At 36.9% G+C, this 26,450-nt stretch overlaps 1 protein-coding gene across 3 annotated transcripts in view; it reads right to left on the reverse strand.

Moving 5' to 3' along the window:
* The window catches only part of LUZP2 (leucine zipper protein 2), a 215,788-nt gene that overhangs the window by 183,968 nt on the left and 5,370 nt on the right, over positions 1-26,450 (reverse strand). The window contains exons 1-2 of one of the 3 annotated variants that reach the window (XM_074586279.1): positions 23,748-23,768; positions 23,459-23,582 (exon numbers count right to left, since the gene is read on the reverse strand). The exons of 1 other annotated variant lie outside the window; for it this stretch is intronic. In XM_074586279.1, coding sequence (XP_074442380.1) covers positions 23,459-23,502 — 44 coding nt within the window. In that variant the 5' untranslated portion in view covers positions 23,503-23,582; positions 23,748-23,768. Of the gene's footprint in view, positions 1-23,458; positions 23,675-23,747; positions 23,769-26,450 lie in introns of those variants that run through there. One more of the 3 variants, XM_074586278.1, reaches the window with a different exon arrangement.

Consider the following 26,450-nt stretch of genomic DNA (forward strand, 5'->3'; position numbering starts at 1 on the left):
TATAATTAACTTTTTTTTGCTGTGCTTTAGAATTTTTCCTAGCACAGGCGGGGGATAAATTATTTATGTAACATACAAACTACTTAAATATCCTTCAGCTGGTAGAACTGTGGAAAATAGCTTGCAATGTGTATATTTCATGGGATGGTTCGGTGATTTGACAGCTAAATATTTCTAACTGCTTCACAATGTAGTTTCAGCAAATCGACACCAGGAAACTGAACGGGCTCGTCCAGAGTCAGAAATGCCTGGAAATAGCTTTTTACCGTTCAAAAATAGTGCATGCTTCATATTAAGACTCAGGACCTAGTTATTACTCTTCTGCTGCCTGCAGTAATGATCTTCATGTCTCCTCTTTCTGCCTTAATCTCTTGACAAAGTGCACTGGTTGAGGGCAGTGCCAAGACAAATCCCTACAAACACACACCAGCTATCTATGACTGATTTGGTGACACCTTCAGTTTGACAATGAGTTGAATTTTCTTCTAAAACAACGGTAAAGCTTTTTTATTATTATTATTATTTTTGACACAACACACTTCCCAGGCTTCCACAATCAAATTTGGACTCAATATGTCAACATTCAAACAAAAAAAATCCAAGGTCTTTCTCATTTCAGGTTTTAAGTTTGGAGTTGTCATGTATTTCTATTTATGTAAAAAGCACCGCACCAGCTGCTATGGGTAGAATTAAACAAGTCTCTGGAGGCTTGATGTTTTCATTTACCATGTATGTATACAATATACGTATATAAAGTAAACCAACTTTTGTATGGCTTCGAGTACTTCCCTAAGAAAGCATAAATAATTTCATTCTCTACTAACATTAATTATTAGAAAAGGTAAACTTCCCTTCTCATGTTTAACAGAAATCACTTTGGGTTCCAAAACTAAACAGTCTGTTCAGTATAACATAAGGTCTAAATTTTAAGTCTCAATATAGTGTTGAGCAATAATTCCACCTACTCAGCAAACTGGTTTTATGAAGGTCTTTAAAATAGATTTGTATGGAAAATACTATAGGCATCATTTTTAACCCAAACTGCTTGCATGATTGTGAGCTTTATGCAAGGTGGGTAATTGCGCATGGAAGTCACCACTAACCTCTTGGAATTTGCTTTCTTACTTCATTTTGTATGAAGAGAATGACCGACTATTCTGCTCAAGTGCACCATATTCTCACTATTATTTCAATCCCAGCATATTATAGAAGTACTGGGAATGGATTCTGCACCAGTAACTACCATTTTTTTGCAGTCCTGTGTAGAGACTTCAGACTAAACCCTGATCCAAAGAGCAAATAGCTTCTAGTTCTGCAATTAGCCGACTGTCTTTCGGGTAGTTTTATACCTCAATTTTCAATGGCCTGCTAAGCTCACTTTTTACCTCTAAAACACAACGTCCTCTCCTCTGCGAAGCACTTTGGCTAGCTTATTAATGCTACTGAACCCTAAGGCATTGTTCAGAAACATAGTCTAAAGGATTGAAGAAAGCAGAGCAGAAATACAACAAAAACAAAAGCGACATTACTGAGATCATAAAGGAAAAAAAGGAGGATTGGGAATAAATTCACATTGTTTGAATTCTTGTTTTGTGTACTCTGTGATATTTTTCCTGTACTGTGTTACTCTCTCAAGAGATTAAAATGCCTACAGTCCTTTATGAAGTTAATTTTATCCGGGGTGGTTTTCTGGAAGGAAGTGCAGAACAAGAGCAGATAGAATGAAACAGGTAAAAGCCAAACTTGCTGCCTATTACTTCTTATATATGACTTTGAAAGCCTAAGCATATTTTACATTAATAGAACATTCTTACAGTGAAATTAATGCTAATGTGGAAGGCACAAACAAAATGAAATCATACGTGGAAAAAAAACCCCAAACAATAAAATTCCACTTTCAGGGATCATTATCTTTGTTACCCATTCATTTTAAACATATCCCTTAACAACAAAGCCCCAACCCGGCCCTCCACACAGCAAAAGCGCTCCCTCCAAGCAAACCCCAAAAAGCCAGAAACAACACAAACCGCTCCAAAGAGAAAAGAAACAAACTAAAACCTACTCACTGGCAAACCCACCAAAACAACCCCACTCGTTCACCAGAGAATAAGCTTCGGCCAAGTTTTGTGGTGTTTTTTTTTTATTTATTTATTCTGAAGTGAATGCATTTTCATCCGAAGAAAGTTCATTAACCCAACAAAAATTCTCTTCTTTTGTTTAGAAATAAATACCTTAATAGTAACCAGGAAACACTTTAGTGAAAAGAAGCAAGACTTATTCAACCACATGACTAAGCCCTAAGTGAAAAGGAGGAAGGCGTCTTGGAAAAAGCTGTTTAATCTCCATCTCATACCAAGTCAGAATCCCCATTTAAACCTTTATTCACTTCGCAGCATATACCTGGAGACAGTTAATTTGACAATCAGGCCTTTTTCTTGCCCTCTCTCCTCCAAATCTCGATGATTATTTAAGAAACATAGAAACAGAAGAATGCGATGCATGTTATTTGCCAGAGTCAAGTCTGTTCTACAACTTGAACGGACAAAGGATTAGAGCTGACCCATTTTTGCCATGAAGGAAAGCAGCACTGATACATTTCTACACCATGGCAACCATAATCTGCATTACCCACTTATGAAAAAACACAGAGAATACCGACTACCCGTTGAAAGTTAATATTCTTATTCATATATGATTAATAAAAATGCTTTCTAATGCACACAAAACTCCTGCACATCTGTTCTCGCTTTCAGGTCAACATCTCTACTCCCGTGACAGATAAGAGCATTAACAGAACCTTACAAGGGGAGCTAATCAAGACAGTTATCAACTATTCAAATAGAAAGAATTAAAGATAAATTTTTGTCCCAAAGCAGAAGAAAAAAAAAAAATAAACCCCCTCAGAAGTGGTTATTAAAAGCTGTAGCCAAATCCACTGTGGAGCTGAAAGAGCAACATTTTGATTCCAGCCAAGTGAGATACTGACCAAAATAACCAAACATCCAACAGCAACAAATACAACTTCAAATCTTTATTAGTCTTCATATTTTCTCTCTTCAACTTTTATGTACTCTACATAATTTCTCTTCAAGAATGTGCATATATTTAATCCTTTCTCCACTAGATATAAATACATTTAGCAAAACCTCTTCCTAGAAATGACAAAAACCATCTGTTTTTCTGTTGCCTCTGACAGAAAGGCTTGAAGACAGGAATCTAATATAAAAAACAGTATGAGGGAGAGGAAAAAAAAATAAATCTTGCTGAGTAATTTGTTTTCATAAATATGGGTTTACCAGTCTGAATCAAATTTCAAAGTAAGGCATACTCTCATGGTATCCTTCAAAAACTACAATGTTGAAAATTGCTTAATAATCGAAATTTATTAAACAAAAATTGACTGAGATACACACATTTAAGTCTACTGAGTTGCTTCTGCTTGATGCTGAAGCAATGTAACTGCTTAGTCAATACCAAATGTAGTATGGCAATAACGTGGCTTTAAAGCTAAGGATTAGTTTATCCTTGTGCACATAAGCTGAAATCATTATGTTCTGTATTAAATGGCACAATAATAAGTACATATTAATGTTCTGGAGATTTGTTCTCCCAGGCTCTTGGGTGGTTAACAGTTTTAGTAGAAAATCAATATTAAATATTGTGACACGTTTCGTCATGTTCATTTGCTACCCTCGTGTAACATTTGCGTGACCCACCAGTGCTCCCAGTACGTAGTGCTGTAGGTGAGAGGCAGCACAGGACAGCAATGACGGAAGATGCCACAACTACTGCAAGAGGTATGCAAGAATGGATCTAGATAAAGCTTTTCTAGATAGAACTTAATAGAAATCTAGAGGGAAAAAAAAAAACCACCTTAAAATCTTAACAAGATCTTGATAAAATGCACACTACTAACTCTTTTAATGATTTTCTGATTCTCAGATAATATTGAAACTACTCCTAAAGGATCCTTAATGCAAAGAAGTCTGATGAAGCATTAGAAGTGTAATTTTGCACTCCGCTTTTTTATATGTTTTATCTGTTATATTCACTTTTAGCAGTCTAGAGGAACTACAAGTGCACATCATGTAGCATTCCTATGCAATAGCATGAATAAAATCAAAATTCAAAATCTACATTGACATAGTTTTAGAAAAATTTCTAATTAATTTGATCTGAACTACAACATATCTAGTTATAAGTCACTTAAGAGTGTATAAACAGCTTGTAACACACTTTGCAATTCTAGAATTATGGTTTACAAGACATCTTTGATGTTAAAAAAAAGAGAAGGATGTTAATTCATGCCATGGTTTCTACAGAAGCAAACCCCTTACTCTCTGTAAAATTCCTAATCAACTATTCAAGCCCAAGCCCAGGAAAAGAAATAAAACATCTAATTGATGTTTTATGAATAATCTTTTTGATTAATTATTCTATGACTTTTCTGTATAGAAACCATCCAATCTGCCTGTTGCCTTTATCTGTGGTTTCTATGTGCTTGTCTACATATAACTCTGCTCCTGCTGGACTTCTGTCTTAGGCGTGTTATGAGCCCTTCAAAGGAGTTGACTAAAACTGTAAAAGTAGCCTTTCCTTATGCTTAACTAGAGAATAACTTAACAGAGTTAAGCAGATGAGTGGCTGAAGAGGAAAGCAGTTAGGTTTTTAGGACAAAAAAAAAAAAAAAAGTGGAAAAAAATAGTAAAAATAACAAGAGTCTGAACACACCTTTACTCGTTAAGAAAAGCAGCAGCACCAGAAGACCATCATTAGACACCAGCAGCACACAAGTTCCAGTACCTCTCTGAGGTATTACAGAATCCCATCAATACTCACATCATGAGAACGTCTATCACAGTTTGGAATACAGGAAATGGATTTACGTCTGTATACATGGTATTTTTCAACTATTATTCTGTTATTATGTGGAAAAAAGTGATTTCGTCATCATTCCTGTGATCAAGAAAAGTTCGTTTGCTTTGTTTCATGCTTGTATATACTCTAACATCTGCAATATAGAATTTTACCCCTGTTACTGAAATGTGATTGAGCCACAGAAATGATTTGAAAGATTACTGCCTTCTGTAATTAGTCCTCTTATATGAACTAGTGGAGTCTCCAGCCTAATTAAGATCTCTTGGCATCCCCTAGTAATGCACGCTTTCCCAGCAACAACCTACAATGCTGTCCAGAGCCTCCAGAGTCCTGTACGCTCCAACCATCTCTCACTTTTACCTTCTCCTCTGCAATCACAGGAATGTGAGAGGACCCTCAGGGAGAGCTGAAAGCTTGTTTCCGCTGTGTCCGTTTATTTAACACACCACCATCACTCCACTTTTCTCCATGCAGTAAACGCACAGGTACATTTACAGTTCAGACAGGAGAAAACCATTCATGGCAGGGTTGCTTCCCTTCTGACTGCATTAGAGTAATTCTTACTCATTCTCTGCTGGAAATGTTCATGGAGAAACACATTTTATATTAACTTCCTCTGCATATTTAAATGTGAATTCTGTTATCTATAAGCATTACAGTTAATAAAAATAGTTTTAGAAAATAATTTATTTTTTTAGAAAAAAAAAAAAAGATCATCAATAATTGTGACCAAGGAAAATTAATTTAACAATTCACAGAATGAAGCGTGTGTGTGTTTTAGGGGCTGTGTCCATCCATAAATGAAACCACAGGGAGTAAAAATTATACTGCAAATTTCTGTACTGATCATTTCTTACTGATATGAAGCAGGAGTATTCTTATTTAACATATTTCAGGTGTCAGTCCAGTTCTCCTATTGGGAGCTGAAATCAAGTTAGATCTTCCTCCCACTGTTCCCTAAAGCCCATTATGAATCTTGTACAGAAATGTGTGAGGCCAGATCAGTCTCACTGACATGATTTGAACAGCTTTGATCACAATATATGTGACTTTGCAATTGCAGTTAGCAAAAAGTCCTTTCAAATGCTTCAGCTGCCAGTGGAAGAGGCCACAGAGAATAATACCTGGAAAAAAATGAGAATGCAATCTTCTCTCCTTTAACTGAACAGCTACTAAAGCTGCTTCATGTGACTACCTTCCTAAAGAGCAGACACAGAAGACTGTGGTTAGGTCTCAAACAGAAGGTTTATTTTTAAGGTCCTTTATCACTCCCTAAAATCAGTCTTCCGTGAAGTTAGTGTTTTTCAGCAGCTAAAACCAAGCAAATTGTCACTGGTATGGTACGTTACTATCACTCTCTGCCTGTTTTCTAAAGACAAAATAATGGGGTTTCATAGATGCATGAGAGGCAATGAAATTAGGGTTACTATTTGTTTTACTTGCTAGTCTTCTTGGCAATCAATAAGAAGCAATCCTTTTAGAACCGTCATCTCGTGTACTTTCAGCCAAAAGACAATTTTTACGAAGAAATGTGCGCTTTTTAAAGATATAGGAACAATCTATACTAGCTTTAATTGGTTTATATTTCCTAATTCACTAGACATTCAACATTAGACCACTCATGCTAGACATACTTCACAATTTCGATGAGCACAGACACTATTTGATAAAAAGATAGCTATTAATTTGAATTTGTCTAAACAATATTTTTTTTTTTTCTAAAATGGCAATGCAGTTTCTGAAGAGAAAACAAATCAATTTATTTTTAGTCAATAATATAGGTGGATATGACAGATTTAGGCACACATTTTTAAGATACCCAGTAAAAGTAACAAAATAGAGTATTCTGCTATGCTGTGTATAGTAACACTGTGTATTCTATTGGAAAAGAAAGTCGGAAAAACAATCAAATGCTTTTCCTCGCCATGAATTCTTAACCTGAAGTCTTACCTCAATTCAACTTCAATTTTAGAGCCAAACCTCTGCCCAATTATGAGCTGGATATCCTTGGGACCAAATAGGTTTGTCTGTAACACGGATCATATTGTACAATATCATTTAAGTCTGCACTGAAATGGAAAGAAACAACAAAGTCTGATTCATACAGTCCTTTAAATAGTAACTGTATATTTCTACAGAATAAATATAACTCATCGATCTAATGGCATTTTACTCAAAAAAATACAAATACATTTTCCTTAATGGTTTTTTCAAGTCAAATTTAACTACAGCTCTGACTTAAATCTGAAAAGAAAGAGATGAAAAATAGCTTTGATGTGACATTAGAAAGTAACAAAGAGGGCATAAATGACTCATATTTAGTCATTCCTTTATTTCCATTGGACGGACACCAGTGTCATGATTTTAAATTAAGAATAAGAAATATTCCACTCATTAGAAAAAATTTTCCAATTACTTGCACTGCACATAGTAAATCCAAAGCTAATTTGCTAACATCAAAGATCATTAACCATACGTTATGTCCAAAACCAAGGGGCTCCTAATTAATGCTGAAAACCTGAGAAAGCAGGTCTGAACTACTCTTCTGTGCGAGAGCCGCCTGAAAATTCACAGTGCATAATTCTGCTTTTGTCACTCGGGTTTTTCCATTTACTTGTTGTAGGAGAAGCTGTTTAATGCGCACCATTGCGTATGTAATATTAATAGCAATTGAGCTTGAAAATATATCCTTTCTGACTGCTGGCGATTTTGCTGGGATGTATTTGCATTAAAATTAACCAGGAGAGTGCGTGATTTAAAAATTGTTGGATTTCTGAGTTTAAAAGGCAGACTTTTCCATAGTGAACTCACTTAAAAGGCTCACCCCATCAGCATTACTGCATGAATTCTGTGCAGGTTAAATGCACAGCACAAACAGTAGAGTTTGACTGATTTGCTATTTTTTTTTTCCTTGACTTGACCCCTGTAGCAATTTCACAGCTCTAAATCTACATTATTAATGAAAAATCATTCAAGCTATATGCATAAAAGCAACAATTGCATCTGCAGACTTTGATAGTATGTCGTCAGTTTTTATTTTTCTTTCAAACAGTAACATCTCTCAGCTAATGCCAATATCTGAGGTACATTCCCTGTAATTTTTTTTTACATAAATAACTATAGTAAAAGAGATTTTTTAAATGTATTTTTAAACTGTAAGCATTCTAAACAACACTTCACAAATATATTTCACATCATTCTACAGTACATACAACTATATGTGACATGAGAGTTCTTGACTTCGCCACTATAGATAGAACCAGAATAAACACCAGTTACTGAAGAGTTTATTAGACACAGGTTTTAAAAGGTACAGAGAAGGAGAGGTACTTCCTACCATCATTTTACTCAGAAAACTGAGGAATAGAGCAGGTAAATATGCCCACAGACATAGAAAGAATCTCCTAAATAGGAAAAGTTAAGCTTGGTTAGGAATTTTTAGCAGAGGATTACTCAGATAAGCCTAGAAACAATCTCAGGTTGCTACACAGTACAGACAGGACAGACAAAGGAGTTAGGATAACTTCCCCTAGTTCAGGAACATCATGATTTTCTAAATAACATGAATAAAAATAAACCTTTATCTCAGCAGATGTGATCTCTGCCTGCTCAGAGACTACATACAACTAGTAGCCAAAAAAACCAGCAAGACTCCAAATAGCCAAAGTTCTCTTGATGCCGTCACCTTCAGAAAATATCTTATGAGCTGGATGTAACAGGAGACACAGAGGGTCACTACAGACCTTTGAGATAAGTCTGCTCTTGTTTAAGGTACAAGTAATTCAAGCAAGTTGAACTACAACTAAGACCTGTACCTCTCTCCTGGAGTCAGCTGGATGACACTTTGTCTCAATCAGATATTCCCATGCTTTATAACACTTGGCCCTCACATCAGGAGTTACCAAGGCTGATGGCATCCTCCCAATGTCTGCACACACCGGGGACTCAATGTCCCCACTACCAATATTGGGTAGATAATTTATTTTTTTTTTTCATTTTCGCTAGGAGTGGTTGCAAATATTCTTCAGTTTGAACTTTGCTACCATAACTGGATTTCCTAACTGTGCTAGGAATCTTACATGTGATAAAGTTTACATTTCAACTTTCCTCCTGTCTTGCATCAGAATGCAGTTAAATATTAATTTGCATAGTGGTACTTCTACTTCTTACCTACATGCTTGCTTTCCTATTAATATCACACGTAACCATACTTTGCTGTTTTTGAAAGTACATTTTAAAATATATTTATTTGATTATTCCCTTAGAGATTACTTATGTATAAAACACCAAGTTCCTAGAATACCTAGATGTTAATTCACAACAGGAAAGTTGATGGACAAGTCTAATTTCACTATCTGAAATGTAACTCAATCACAGAAGCCAAAACCTTGTTTCATTTTCAGTAAAACAAGAAACAAGCTTCTATTTTGCTATTATGCTCAAGTGTTGTCAGGAAGGATTCACCCAATAAATGTTTACATGCAGTTCTTGATAATACGAACAAGTTTTGATTTCAGTCAAGTAAATAATATGGCTTCTTTCTGATTTCAGGCAAGACCAACATTCAGTACACACAATATAAACCCAAAGTATTATTTTAATAGTGTGGTTTCATTATTTTTTGTTGGTTTTACTTATGCATATATGGGGGCTTATACCAGAGGCTTAAGAGCCTCTCTAAAAACGATTAATCTGCCAAATTGAAGACATTATTAGTTAATGCTTTTCCAAAGCTTTCAGTTTGTTTGGGTTGGTTGGTTGGTTGTTTTGGGGGAGTTTTGTGGGTATTTTCCTCAGGAATACTGAGCCCACTATTAGCAAGTCAAGTAATCATGCAACAGAAACCAAACAAGTGATGAAGTCTTAGAAGTTGTACCAATACGATAGTTTAATACTTCATGATCTCTTTCTATTGCAACAATATAAATGTTTCACCATAGGGCCTATAAAGAGAAAATCAAAAGATGTACTACAGCTGTAACACCTCTCTTTAAAGTACAAACAGATCGTATTTAACAAACCCATGTTCAACATGGGATCAGGTCCCACCTTTTCTTAAGCTTTCTCAACCACATTTATTTTATATTTCCAATTTTCCATTACATAATTATCTGAGATCATCTCTTCTTTAATGAAATATTGAATTGTTAGCAATCTAGTACAGTAGCTTGACAAGGTTGATTTTTATTTATTTTTTTTTAATAATAGGCTTATAACAGCTTAAAAGAAATATGATTTTGAACTACAAAACCCCAGGGATAATTTTGAAATAACGTAGGCAGCAGCTAATACATTACCAATCTCTACAAATGCACCAGCTAGGTAAAAATAATTACGTAATCTTGATTCACAACAGGATGTTGTCTAACATAATACTTTGTCCTGAAAATTATATGCTTAATCTAAAAATGGCTTTAAGTTCCAACTAATGAGTTGCAGAAAACCTACATGATGTCGCTGTATGTTAATTGATGCAAAATTCTTTCCTTTTTAAGAAATATTACCATGTTTTTTCATTAAAGAATTCAACAGTAACCTACTTACCGCTGAATCTCCTCAGAAACTACATTTCACTACAACACATTGTGCATCAGTGTTTTATAAAGGTATATATTATTAAACTATTTTAATTCACTGATTTGAACTGGAGGCTGCGGGAGTGAACTAGTGAACAATCAAACATTTGTGATCGATTAGAAGAGGTGGGTGCCAGTCCTTTCTGGGCTTTACACCAGGCTGCAAGTCACTATACGTCATTATGCCTCAGCTTCCTACTGAATCTCCAAAAAGAAATACCTCAAGAGAAAAAAAATTCTTAGCGTGGAAGGAAAAAAGCATTTTGTTTTGAAATGTAAATTAGATGCTATTTCTTTATCACCTACTTCACTGGAATCAGAGTATCAAAACTTGGAAAAGCTAACTATTGATTTTTCATTTAAAAAAACCTCTGGTTAAACATCATAACTCTGTAACATAAATTATGATCCATAGCTACAAATACTACACTATCTTGTGTATATATAAAATGATGTAAAAAGACAAAGATGACATAAGCGATGTATATTTCAGGAAGATACACATTACTTCAATCTGAAGCCTACTAATGTTCTTCAGGAAGAACAAAGGCAATTCAAAACATATTTCTGTTCTTTCCTACAATTCTGCTTTGTAACTCAAAGGAAACATCCCTTGAGAAATACTGTTTTTAAGGAACAGCTAATGGCTATATTCATACTACATCTTATACTAGCAAAATAAATGCGTCTCAATACTGTAAAAAATATTGTTAGTAAAAGATTTTTTTTTTACCTAGAATAAGTTTTAACTGACCACTATTGAAAAATTTATTGGTTGGAGACCACAGTTTGTTTTCAGTGTCTGCAATTTTCAATGTGCTCAGCCCTTCAAGAGGAAGGCTTGTGAAAAGCCCCAGGTAACTGATTGTACTTCCATCGGCGTCAGCAGCAACCCTTTAGCTGAGCATAGTTTGGGCATTATAAAGATGGAGAATCAGGTTTTCTTAGAAGTATTTCCTACAAAGAGATATCAGTAACTGAAAGGCACCATTTCCCCTACAACGATCTCCACACAATGCTGACTCAACTGGTGCAAAGGCTTTCTGAAAAGGACTGCATCCACGGTAAAACTGTCCTTCAGTTATAGCACAGGCTTTCACGACAAAGTCATGGAGGTGTAACAGCTTCTTTACCATTTTGTCGCAGTGGGATTTTAACTGAGTTGGATTTGGGGGGGCGAGGGGGTGCAAGGGTAGAGGGGGACTACAGCTGGAGTGGGTTTTGACTTCAGCATAATGCTGAGAAACACACCAGGCAGGTGCACGCTGGCCACAACCACCAAAGCAAATAACTTCCTCCTGGTTTCCCCCAGGCAGGCATTACTTGGGCGGTACTGCCAACTGTTGAAAATGTTGCAACAACTGAGTAACAAATGACTAACAACTACCCCAAAATGATATTTCGTGTAGGTTTGAGTCAAGAGCCATTTAAAATGCAGCATCTCTCTGCTCCTCAGTTAATTTCTGCAGATCGTATCTCCCTAATGTTTTCATCTCCAAAGACAAGGGTATCATTTTCTTTTTTTTCTGCTTCTAAATAGCATAACTTTTGATGCCTTGCTCTCTACAAGTTTTCCTCATTATCCTTCAAAGCACAGCTCTAATGAAACTGCTTAGATTATTCTGTCAGCATTTACCAAAAAACCACAACACATTTAGAAAGGTCATTTCCTAAGGCCAGTAGAATAATCCGAGAGGAAAACAAGGATTCTTTTTCATCAACATGTCCCTCTCAGCATTTTTATGATAGAGTCCATCATTTCAATCACACATTCTGCTCATCCAAAAACTTTTTCCCTCGTCCTCTTTTCATGAGTTCTTTTGGAGGGAAAAAAAAAAAAAAAAAAAAAAAAGAACAGCATGACATTAAATGCCGTAAGGACAATAGGGATTCTAGCGCAGACAAACTACAAGACCATCTGACAAGCACAGCAAAACAAACGTATGGGTATGAGATCCAGTTCCCTTGGATCAGTCATATTTGCATGACTGATCCTGGGTTGAAATCCATCCAGACAATGCTCTATATATAGCTAAGATAAGTACATTTCTGACCTAATATTTCAACATTAGTAAGGTAAAGTATAAGAAACTTATACTCTTCTCCCATTTTCCTGGAAAACTCAAGGCATTCACGATTCGAATTAGCGAAACATATGCGTATGACTTCATGTTTCAAATTTTCCTCTATTTTATTTCTGCAACTCTTCCTATAAATTTTATGGTCAGTCTCAAAGGAAACTCCAATACTATAAATCAGTCTGTTACAAATTCACTCGTTTCCAGATCTCTATTTTTCTGTCAAGCAATGTTCTTCTTCGTCCTTCACTACTTACCAGTTCCTCCAGAAGTGCTACCGCACGTTGTCTCTGTTACCTGTTGGGAATAATTCCTCTGCATGACGACAACGGTATTTGTGCAGGTCACATTTTCAGTACCACTTCCTTCTCCAGGCAACATCTGAGCGGATCTTCCACACCCCCCCTGAGAATCTCCAAACGCAGAGGTCCTAGACATGCTGTTTCTCTTCAGAGGAGCATAAACCGTCAAGCTCAAACCATGGGAGAGCAACAAACAGGACACATTCCTTTGCGCCCCCATTGTTTCAGCTGTGATTCATTTACTGAGTTCTTCAACAATTCATGCTTCAGCTCATGCAGGAATTAAAATCCAAAGTTACGCTCTGGCCTTCAGAGAAAAAATGTTTGTTTCTCTCTTTACTGCAGTGTGTCCAACATGTTAGTCATCTAGTGAAACCATGTAAATCTTTCCTGACACTGTCAATACACATGACATCACTGCATATCATAGCACCGTTAGAGAAATAAACAGGATTTCAATCTCAGACCTTCTCACTCCATTACCTGCCTTCTCTCTTCCTCTTTCCTGAAGCTGAACTGATTTTCTGTCCCTACTCCTTTCATCCTATAATGAAAACTAAACCAGAAATATTTTCAACTCAGTTCCCTGAACATAAGATAATTTAATGATGCATTTCTTTCCCGTATATTTCCAAGACCTGTGGACTTGAAGCGTACAATATTGTCTACTATACTGTCGGGGGGAGGCACACAAAAAAACATAAAAAAAGCTTTCCTCCTAGCCAAAGCCAGGTTTGAAGGCAAAAGCATGCACATGGAATCTGAGTAATACAGAGTGGAGCTGGGCAAGGCTGCAAGGCAGCACAAAGGTGGTACTGCTGGCAGTACTGTAGCATTTTTTACAATATACTGCATTTCAATTACCTCTGTCCTACCTTATATTTCCCCTCAAGCACTGCATCTTATATCTACATTCCGCTATCCCCAATATACCTGTATAGATTCTGACACTGCTAGGGGAAATCTGAGAACTGTTATTTTCACAGGGCAACGCAAGCCCGTGTTTTTAATTAGAAAAGTATGCTTTCTTTCCCGACGTTCAAAGGACAGGCATGGTAACAACTACAAGTACATCAGATTAAAAAGTAACACAGCATCAGGCATAACACTACCACAACAAAAAAAAAAAAAAAAAAAAAAAGAGATGGCACAAGCCAACTGATAGCAATACTTATAAGCCTAAGCATGCACAATCACTCAAATTAAAAAAAAAAGAAACACTACTAGCTCCTTTAAAAAGGGACTAAGTAAATACAAAGGAAAAAAGACAGGAAGCCTGAAAGTTATGAACCTTAAGAGAGATCTTGCTGGTCACCAGAGTATGAGGGTAAACCAGTATGTGGTAAAACTTCTAGCTTCAAACCATGTTCAAGACAGACCCTTACAGCCCTGGCTTGTTTAGTCACTGATTCTTCAGTGGCGAACATTAAGCATTCCATTACTGTCGAGTAAGTTCAGAAAACACTACGGAATACATTTTCGTGCTCAATATATTAAAAATAGTAACAGCAATAAAAGATTTATAAAGTCAATTAGTCTTTATATCAGAGTCTTCATACCATTTGCTGGAATAAACAGAAATGGATTTCTACCCCAAATCCCCTTAAAGTTGTCAGGAGAAACACTTCCTCCTAGTGCTCTTCTACCATCTTCACCCCTGATTTAGCAACAGGGAATAATTCTGACAGACGAATCATGTTTCCAAGATTTTACAAATATTTAAGCCTCTCAACTAATTTCGGTAGCTAAAGGAAACAAAACAAACCAAACCATCACCCCCAGAAGCAGACTCTCAGCTGCTACAGTTTGCTTCAACTAACAGGCTACTCTTAGCGCAAATTTTTTCTATTAGTAAAAGATAGTGAGTAAGCAAAAGGAGATGTATTAGATACCATTATAGCCCGCATAAACACATGATTTTCTCTTCTTTGTCTCCACGTCTTCTGCCTGCTGCAGAAGAAATATGGAACTTTTTGGGAAGAGCTGTGCGGGTGAGTAAGGAAGAAGGCAGGCAGCCACTAGACTGATCAATAACACACAAAGTGAATACAGTCTGAAAGGGTGGAAAACCGCACGCGGGATAGAACATATTCCTGCATGAAGAGTCTGGAGGGAGCTCTGTTTTATATGCTGCAGTTAACTCAAGAGGGCCTAGCTTAGTTTTGGAAACAGGAGGTCATCTAACATAGTTTTTCATGTCCGACGTTAAACACTGGCTGTTCTTACACAGCTCAGCCTGAGAATCAAGTCTTAAATACCGATTTGGATCAAAATGTTGAAAGTGCTAATTGAACTGGCAAAGCTACAGTGCTCACAATTAAAAGATGTCTCCATTTGGTTAGTGGCCAGATCCATAGCTGGAATAAAGTTGCATGTGCCAGCTGATGATCTGAGCCAGTTCCACTCTGAAACACAGTACTGCGTTTCTTTCTTATACAGGGACTACAGCGATTCTTGCACTGCAGTGTAGTCATTGACCTTAGCGGCTCTTAAATGAAGAGTATTGTTTTCTTCTCTTCTTGGTGGCACAGATCCAGTCACAACTTAAACACTAAAATATCCAGATTCTGTTTTCAACAGAGCCATCCTTCAGCTCTGATGTACAGTTCTTCCTGTTGACATGCAATGTCCAATTACTTACAGATACACATTTTAATTTTTTGAGTTGCTTATTGAATTCTAAGATAAATTGAAGTACAGCCTGTATTCTTCACTTTTGCACATTAGAAGGCACTTTGTTAAGTTGATCAGTACTAATGTGATGAGTGCTGGAACATTCTCCCAAGCATCATTTTCACCACTCACGTTATGCAGAGGACTAACAACATCCTGTGAACTATTCTCAGTAGCAAACATTCAGAAAAGGAAAAGGAAAACAGCTTCTAAATCATCAAAGGCTTAAAATATTCAAGTGACAAACAAACTAGAGTTGTTATAGATGTATCTGGGACTCTGCAGATTTGATAGGTATTTCATAACTACTCTAATACCCATTCAATACTCATTAAGGACAAACAGTTATAAATACCCATTCGGAAAATAATAATTAAACAAAAAACAAAACCACAAACTTGAAAGCAGAATGCCTTGTATTTCACAGGATGAGATGGCTCTCAGAGAAAGATAAAGGGAAGTTAAGTCAAATTGCTTAGTATACCTGAGCGCCCTTGTGTGTTTGGCAGCAGGATGTCATAAAGTTAATTCCGGCACTTTTTATTCAAATAGAAAGTTATGAAACTGTTGAAGAACGGTATCCTTCAGGATACCAAACACACCAAAAGTAAGAGTGACGGTCACACTCTGATCTGTATCAGGAGTCTACCTTTTCTCCTTGTAGCCTCAGAATCAAGTAAACAAGATGGATGAACTTTTTCCACAGGTCCTGAAACAAGAACAGCAGATTAAATACACTAGCAGGTTGTAAAACACGAAACTTGTTGAACAAAAAAGGCGACAGATCTGTATATTATGCATGCCACCTTTACTGTGGTTCTACAGACTTCAAAATAAGTAGTAAATCAGGTGTAGATTAGCAAAAAAAAAGGCTCTAAAGCAATAAATAAAAACTAGGATTCACTTTATGTCAGTATTTCAAGGATCTAAATCATAAAGCAAATTTAAGTAAACCCTCATACTTCGGTTCTTCTAGTGGGGGATAATTGAAAACAACAATCAAAGCGCCAACCATCTTTCACAAAAGAAGCCTTAACCCAGTGAGATTTTCTATTTTACAGAAATTACAGAAATTTTAGAGAAATATCAAAGGCCAAATTGAAAAATAATCTGTACCCATCTCATCTATAAATAAGAGAAGAATTCTCCATCCAAAAAAATCTTTGACTATTGTCTTAGTTCTGTCTTTGATAAACTAAGTGGCAATTTCTTACTCTTTTTCCATACGTGCTAGGAGGATGCCCCTGGGAGCTTCGTATTATTCTAAGAGTCATGGTGATTCAGTGAACAGTAAAGTGACCCCAAAGGTGTCAAATGGGAGTTTTTGTTAGTAATTACTGAAGGTCATAATTGATTTAAAGCTACAAGTTTTTCTTCGGTGGAGCCAGTTAATATTCCCAGGGCTACATGTCTGCTGAGCAAGGCAAACTTCTACGACCTTGACCCACAGAGACTGCAAAACACTAAAGTGTTGGTGTTTTGGTTTTGGTTTTTTATTAAGCTAAAATATCTTAGTCCATGGTCCTCCTCTATTAGTAAGATGCACTTTAAAATCTGTTGCTATTTCTTATAACAGAGAAAGTTCTATATTTTTGTTCCACTAGTATTTTGGAACCAGGTATCAGACTCAGCCTTGCATACACTATAATACAGACGCTTCGGCTGCTCAAAATGGTTTTTGTATATAAAGGAAGTCCTTTACTCGGTATCACAAAAAGAGTAATTCAAAGCAGAAGTGGGCAAAGCAATGGTGCAGTGTGAGGGTCTACAAATGGTTTCACTTAAGGCTGAAAGTTTATTTACTCAGAAGTCCATGCCATTGAAGTACCCCATGGTCACATGGAAAGAGAGGTCTACAGTTGTGAACACAGCGATCTTGAGAACACGGCCTCAAGTTTTAAAATGTCTAAGAAATTGTTAAGCAAACAAAGATTTAGGGTGAGACAGAACACGTTTCTAACACTGTGATACCTGTTTAAGTAATCACTTCATTTTTAAAGTGTTTGTGACTTGTTGGAGTTTTTTTGTTTTGTTTTTGTTTGTTTGTGGTTTGGGTTTTTTTTTAAGATTAATCCTTTAATCTTAATGTTCACTATCCTTTAATCTTGATGTTCACTATGAATGTATGTGAATGTTTTCATATATTACTGAAAGAGTTATTTTCTTCTATTATTCCCATTTCAACATCTGGAAGACAACCGAACCTCCAAAACCAATCTCCACTCCTAATACGTATCCTAGGTTGTAGCAACATTCATTATACAGGCTTAGCCAGGGAGAATTCCAGTTTAGTTTAGCCAGAAATGTACCAAAACCACCAATTCATTTGTTTGAATACCATTCTTTTTTTCCAATGCTCCAAATGAAGCTGTAATGGAAATCCAGATCCTCTGAGTATTTTAAAAAACCGTATTTACACAAGTAAACAATATTTACAACAAGTAAGAATGATCCTTGAATGAGTGCCAAGCTGAACATCCAAATCAAATGAAGCAGTAGTCACCCTAACCATGTCCAAAACCACCCCCATAACTGCTTTTTATGACGGCAGGATTTCATCCATTTTTCCACTTAAATCAAATTTTGCATTTTAATTCTCAAACAGGCTTTTGGAGGAAAAGAATAAAGGAAAGCAAATAGAAAAATAAATCTTCCCACTTTTCTCCTCCACACAAATAAAAATTTGAAGCCTAACACAGACCACTTCATCAATTCCAAAGTATCTCAATTGAAAACGATGCTGCAAGGCATAGTAATGATGGTAAAAGAATGAACATTGTTCTTTGCTCCAGTCACCTGTCTCGCAGAAGTTAGTACTACTATTGTTTGGTACAATTTTATAGATCAATACCTTCTAATCCCAGTGGTTTCTGTAATATATATCCTAATTGTTGCCTGGAAGATTCCATTACTTTACTCTCTTCCTTTGAGGAACAGAGTGCTGTAACGTGGGTCAAAAGGCTGAAGTACTGCAACGACAAAAATAATCATTAAAACATCCATTCGAAGATCGCGTTAAAACCTCAGCCATTGTAAAACAGCATAAATACAAACGTACTAATCATAGGAGGTTCCTATTTCTACTATTTCTGTGATTACAGTATGATTACAGTATGGTAAGGGCAGCAACTCTCAAGAAAGTAAGTAGTGACAAGCATATTGGTTACATCTAGATTTACTGGTTTCTAACAACTAATATCTCTTCAAAGGAGAACAGATTGTCTAAATTTTATTATCAATTTTTTCCAAGGGTATCATTGCCTTGTCATTTATGTAGTTCCGTATCTATGATCACAGATCACTTCTTTAATGCCTTGTTATCTCTGTATGTAAAAATAATTGTATGAAGACTGACATTTGCATCCGTTATCAAAGGTAATACAGAGATATCTTAAAGTCAAGCAACCCCAAATAGTGCAATTAGGATTTTTTATATTTTTTATTTTTTTAATCTTTTCCCTCAGTTTATTTCTTTTTATTATTACTCAAAAGCAGATGCAGGATTCTGCTTATCCCACCTATTGGTCCGATCATGCTCAATATCCAATTTTATAAGCTTAGTCATTTTCAAAAGCGCAACTAACATTTTTAGCATGGATTTTGAGGTTATATGAAATGCTGCCAGTTCATAAAAGGACCTGAGGCCTAAGAAGATTCAGATCTTTCTCTAAAATCAATTTGGAGGGGTACCTGCCATGCAAATTTTGCAAAAGCTTCAGAGCCGGTGAAGAAGAGAGCATTGAAAAGCATCCACCGTTTCACACACAAGGGAGTTGTTTGGAACAGCCCCTTGGGATGTGTCAGACGCTGCTGCAACAGGAGATTACACGGATAACCCAGTCTAGCGAGGAAAGCCCCACCAAGATAACAGATTGCTGAGTAAGCATTTCACACGACACCAAGTTCTCAAGTTACGTTTTCAGTAGCGTTAGACCGATGCCCCAATGGCAGCAACTAATGGGCATTATCAACATAAATATAATATTCTGTTGAAATACAAGGAATCTACAGAAAGTTTTGATCTTTTTTTACACTGAAGTGCAAGACTGTCCAACCAAAAGACTGCAAAAGTGGAAGTCAGCAGAATAATTCCAGATTACGTATTTGCCAGAAACAATGCTTGTCTCCACCATCATTTCTTGCATTTCAAGAAAGTGGCAGGATATAAAGAATTAAAGCCCAATGATAGCTGTAGAAATAATTTAATATTTTTATCTGCAAAAGCTGTATTCAAACTTGATGCCTCAGCTGCTGAAAAAAAGATTCAGCTGTTTTGAAGCATTTCATTCTATATAAGCAAAAGCATACATATCTATTCAAGCCACTGAGAAAAGATAGCCAAAAATCAGTTTTTCATACTTCATTATGTGTCTGCAACTAGAAATCCTTTCCACAGAGGTACATACACTATACATATTTATATATTTTCCCTTGAGTGAAAGAGATCTTTTTACATTCAAAAAATACACTAATGGAATTGGATACAATTTTGCAGTCTTTAGTTTCTTTTTATCACTATCCACAATGATGTTTCCACATACGCTCCAGACGAGGAGACTTGCCCACTGCCACCCTTTTTCGTTAAATTAACAAGAAACAGGTAAGAATTCTTTCCATCCTCAGTGTGTGGTAAGTAATGAGCACGAAGGAGATTTCCCCCTCCACACACACTATCTATTGGACGGCGTTATCTGCAGAACACTGAAAGATTTACCCTTAAGTCAGCATTAGGTGTACATCATTTATGAGGTTTAAAGTACATGGCGCATAAGTATCCGTAGCACACGAGGAATCTGTTCTATAACCCTAGAATTCAGGTGAAAGTGCTAGCTTTTTACTGCTTTCTTATTAGGATAAGAATGCGGGGTTTAAGCCATGCTTTCAAATCCATTTTAAGTTTTTATTTTAAAGAATTAAACCTACACCGATACCATAATTTCTAAGTTGGGAGGAGGAACAAGCAGAGCAGAAGTCTCCTCCTCTCCAATCTTTTCTCACACTCTACATACATACCATCTTTTTCCCATCTTTGTAAAGAAAGAGCAGTACCTGGATGCAGCTACCTTCTGGTAAGATACCGGTAAATAGAGTATCTCCAGAATAATATCAATACTCCAACTTAGTCATTCACCGCTTAATATCCCTTTTTATCTACCTCCTTCTAACAGATATCAAAATTAGTCTGTTTTCCCATCACCACCCACCCCCTCTCCCCCTTTGATATCTTATATTTTGGTATCTTCGGCACCCCAGAATGGCTATGGCAATGTCTCACTTCTGACGTAGTATAGTGAAACTTCCCAACAGTTTTCCTGCCGTTCAGGCGGTGGGGGGGGGCAGACTGCTGGGATGCGTATGTTTGTTTCCAGCTTAGGCACCACCTGAATTGCTGAAAACACCTATTTCTCCAGATGGATCCTTGCAAATATTCACAAGAACAAAGATTCTGTTACCTGTCTGAATATTATTCTACAGAAACAGCTCAAGCTACTTAAGGATCATTTCATTGCCTAGAACATGGAATGATTTAAGGCAGATGAAATGAATTCCATACGGCTTCTTCCAAGGTTTTTTCACCTTCCTCTGGTAGCAACCATTCCTGTCAACAGTACCTTGTGCTACAGGTTTAAGCCAGTGCAACAAAAACTTCATGTTCCTGTAACGACTAAATGCTGTCGGGAAAGGGTTTCCATTAAAGTTCTGGTTTAACATGTGATATAATCATCAAGCTTAAGCAGGAAAGAAACACATGATGTCCCTACAGTAGAGTGAACGTGTTTCTGCTATAATATTTAACTCTGACTGCAGTATCAACTTCTGTACATCACCTATTGGGTGGAAATGGATTAAACCTTTCAGGTTACATTTTATAAACCAGTGATGGGGGATTCATCTCGTTCAACGGGAATGTATATTCCTTAAACACTTAGTTCTGGTATACATGTCCTGTATTTCTTCCTAGCGATTTCAGAAGCTATTTAAATTTTGTCAGTCTAGGTACGTATAAAACAGGCAATACCACATACTATCACATTAAAACAGATAGAAATGCAAGTTTTTCTGTGTCCATTTGAAGAACTGATTACTATTTCCTTAAAACAGATTCTACTTTTAGTTTTTACAGCAGTTTAATTCTTTTTGCTTCCAGGAACAGATAACAATCTTCCTTTGAGCCAAAAATGCTCCAGCTCCAGAGTAGAAATTAGGGAAAGAACTAGGATGTTTGAAACAGGGACAGAGAGAGGTATGAGTAAAGGAAAAATATTAAATTAAATATCTGCTTTCATAAGCTTTCCCAATTCAGATACAGCACATCTGTGTATACTGAACAGCAGATAGTTGTTTTACAAGTAAATAAAAAAGCAACTGCAGAGAAGTCTCTATTCACTATCTATACACTTAAGGAGCGTATTTTTTTCATGCATCATTCATGTATGAATGCATAGATTTCAAAGAAAGCAGTGTTCGAGACTGATTTTTCACCAAATTAAATAGCCCAGGCTGCACTGATTGCAAAGTTAGAGATGCTTAATAATGAAGGAAGCAGAAGAGAAGGAGCAAGAAGCAACGCTGCCGTGAGTTCTGACCCCCCTTCGCCCCATTGTCATCTAGGTACCATGGTTACAGATTCATTTCCAAAGCCTTACCATTTGCATTAAGCCAAATAACCTTATTCCTCAACTCAGGCTGAAACAAAGAAAGCTATGAAACTAGACTTTCTAAAGCAGGTCAGGATGGATTGCTAACAATCACAGCAATTTGGTAACCCTCGTACATACCAGCAGCTAAATAAGAGTCTAATTTTCAAAGCATATCGCTCTCATTTACGTTCAGATTTTCACCGCGAGGTTAGCGCAGCCAACATGCTGTCCCCTTTTGAAATTCAAAAGGCATCAGATTAGACTCGTCCAGCTCACTTAAAGAAAATCCACTGCAGATTATAGGTATTAAGCCTTTCTAAAATGTGTAGTCCCTTGGCAAACCTTAGCTCCCCTTCTTGGAAGGAAGAAGAAAACAACCCAAAACCAACAAAAAAGCCACAGTGCCTATTTTCAGAGAAGCATACGCCAGGAACTCGTGTACTCTCCGTACAACAGAGGGGTAGATCTGCAGCGGGGCTGGTGGACTCTGCCAGTCACTAATAAGTAGTAAGAACACAATAGCTGTGTGGTGTATTTTGGCACAGAAAATAAGAATTAATCATCAGCTGATAGGTTTCGGCAGAGCAGCTCGAAGGTTCAGCTATTTACTTAACACAGTTGTTAGATTTGCATCCTGGCTGAGCTTCACCCCATCCTGAAAATATTCCTTCACAAAAAAAGCTGTAAGTGAAGCAGTAGTAAAATTGATTTTATTTCTCCATTTTCAAGAAAGACATTCCCTCTTTGCACATTGAGCACACATTTCATTACGCTGCAGCAGGAGGAAGAAACTTCCTCAACAAACAATCTAATGCCACCCAGAACACAGCTGCTTTTCAGTCTTGTCAGTTCAATTTTTCCGCACATTTTTTCTTTTCTCCTCCACATTTCAGAAAATCTCGCTTTTTTTTTTCCCCCCCCTTTGTTTGCTGTCACAGGCTAGTCTGAAACAAACACATGACTGCAAAGTCATTCAGACACGATGAGGATGGCTTACATCAGGTGAACAAAGTCTATTACTGTGGTTATTGTCACTCCAGGTCCCCTGGTTCGCCAAGCAATTCTGAGGTACAACGTCACAGCTCCTACTTCTGTAGTCATTCCCATCAACAAAACCACAGAAACACCTGAAAAGCAGCATCGAGTACTGAGAATCTGACAACTATAGGGTACTAGTAAATGGCCACAGTTTGTCTACCACTTACAGCGCTAGGTAATTTGTCTTCCGCCCCAGTACCAAACCACGTTTTATAAAGAGCCATAGCAGCTACTGAAAAATATGTTAAAGGGTTATATTATAGTGAACTTACAGAGACTGTATCCCATCATAAACCCCGTTTCCCTGTCCTTTCATAGAAGGTGTTTTGATGCTCTCTAGCTGAGAAGATAGCAAAGCCAGTGATAAGACACATCACTTGGTGAAAATGTGGTGGCCTGAAAGAAATTTGCAGGGAGAAGTTAGAAGGATGTTCTGCTGCAGCTCCGTCTCCAGCTGAAAGGGAAAGGCGTTAGTTTTGCCATTAGATGGGATTGAGCAAATATGTGCTCGGCTTTTTAAGTGCTGCAATTTGTCTGACAGTGGGTAAATCTGCTTCTTACCCAGCTTCCACTCTCCTACTCAGCAAATGAGGACTAAACCTACTTATTTCCCACAAGGAAATTGTGACGATAAATCGACAAAATATGAGCATTCATACATGATAATAATAAGAATATGTAAGTGGATGGAAAAATTCACAATTTGGGTAAAATATACCAGCTGGCAGCATACTAGCCTTATCTTATCTACATAGCATGTGGAGACAAAACATGCCAGAATTTTTGACATTTCTCTACTCCTTTCCATAGAAGCTATCAATCAATATTGACAAGTAAGATATTGAGAAATTCCACACACACCTATTTCTTCAGCTTGCACAAGTCATACGCATTGATTTCTCTCATGATTCACCGAAGTATTGTTTGTTTCATCAAATACAGCAGAGATTTCAGAGGGAACTCTACAAAACACATTGCTAAGATAATACGCAGTAAAAGTAAGGATTAATAAACACAGGAGAGAGATGAGGTAAGATAAGTAAATAATAGCACAAGGAAAAGGGGGAAAACTCTACCGTGGTACACAGGAACTGCTATTTGATGCAATGTCATATTTATTCTTCAGCATTTCTAAGACGTACTTGCCACTCCAATGTGTTTGAAATAGCAAATATAACAATACATATCTAAAACCTTCGCACAATATTAAAATTGAAGGATGGTATGACGTCACTTTATTCTTTCCGACGAACACATTACTTGTCTTCCATACAGAGAATATTTACAGATCTGACCCTTACAAGACAGCTGGCGCACTCGTCGTGCAAAACTAGACAATGAGAAGAAACGCTGGTTTTGACAAGTGACATAAATGAGATTTATTTGTCTGAAGAGTGGTACATCATAAGGATTACTATCTGTGAACAGGTTTTTGTTAAATATAGAAAATAACATCAAACCACAATTTCACAGAAAGAGGGATTACAAGTTTAGGTTAAGATATCCTTATATTCTGCCCTAGCTATAAATTAATAAATGAGAAAGAAACAGGAAAGTGTCTGCACTATAATTTCTCTAAACACAAAGAATACATTAAAACGTCAAAAGTAACTCCACAGCAAGTCTCCTGGGCAGAAATGCGTTATACATAGCATAACAAGCAGAATTCCAACTGTTCTATTACATTAAGACTGAATTCTAGAGATCCTCGAGATTTAGCTGAGATCACATATATTTTCATGCATAGATATTTTAACTGAAGATTAGCTTAATCTAAAATAAGTCTTTCCTGAAGGTTACAGAAGTTTTGGCAGCATCCTTTCTCCCCCTGCCCCGTTTTTTTTTTCCTCTTCTTCCTTTCAGATTCCAGAATCAGAAACATAAATGACAAAATATCACAAAGGAACCTGGTTTTAGTATTTCTGGTCAAACTGAGAAAGACTTACTTTCTGGATTTCTAATTTAGATTGATAAACTTAAAATTGGGGAGCACTTTTAAACATTGCAGCCCAGGTAATAAGATAACATAGCAAGCATGCCACTTCCAAGGACATCGTTCTTAACCAAAAATTAGCCCTACCACGACAACAGAAAAGCCAATCGAATTTAAAACTTTTGACAAAAAAAATAATTGTCTTCCCCCCTCCCCACCCCAAGTGCAAGACAAACAGGTAGAATAAATGTGTCTGCGCTGTTGTAGAAGGGCTGCAAACATGGGGAAGCAAATTCATATGAGGCTAACACTAAGAATATACGTGTATATACGTAGACATATTCTTGTATGTACATATAGTACAGTTCAAGTACTGGGATTTGCAAACTGGCTTTAAGGAATCTTATTCTGATGCCAGAGAAGTCCACCCACAGCAGGTTCCTGTTTACTTTTCCACACAAGATAGAGATACCCTAATTACCTTGTTTAAAAGCTACTCGGAAAATCTCTGCACTATACCACAGCCTGCAGATTCGATGCGGCCGTGTGCTCTAAGGCAGTATGACTGGTGACCGCACTTGGGCCAAGAAAAGAGTCTCTCATTTTGCCAGTTTTGTAGTCCAGCACCTGCATCCCTGAGGCCACGGCCTTCATGCAAAGGGGGAGAAGAAGTAACTCCTCCTGCCCACATATCTGGTGGTTTCGTTTGGTTGGTTGGTTGGTTTGTTCAGAGGTTTTCTGTTTGGGTTGTTTTTTTTCTTTGGTTTGGGGAAGTGGCAGTTGTTGGTTTGTTGTTCTTTTTAAATATATCACTGAAGCTCAAAACTTTTCTCCCAGAAAAAAAGAAAAGGCTTTGTTTCACCAAGTAGGTTCTAGTTTTCTGTATCAGGCGCTTGCTTATAAGTCATCAAAACAAAGCCATCAAGCTAAACACACTCCTTGAAATAATGGAATTTTGCCACTGCTAAATTTGTCCCATTGTGTTTAAACACAGTCCATAACAAAGTGGATTCTTCTTCAGGTATAGTAAGGTCCCAAGCCATATGCTAAATGCCACTTCTGTACCTCAAACAGAAGTCCTTACAAGCCATTAACCAAATATGCATCATCATCCACATTGACAGAAATCAGAAAGCTTTCACGGCCCAGAAAATTCTGACAGCAAAAGTAAGTGTGAAAGGAATTCTAAGCAGGAGACAAATGATAGAGTTAACATCCCTGCATTTCTGGAAGAATTCAGAAAGCACAATATTAAAACAGTCTCTGTTATCCACCATACCTACAGCAAAAACGCATCATCTTTTCCGCTAAAGTAGTCGACTACCACGCTG

This window comes from Larus michahellis, chromosome 4, assembly GCF_964199755.1.
Source record: "Larus michahellis chromosome 4, bLarMic1.1, whole genome shotgun sequence".
Classification (NCBI taxonomy): Eukaryota; Metazoa; Chordata; class Aves; order Charadriiformes; family Laridae; genus Larus; species Larus michahellis.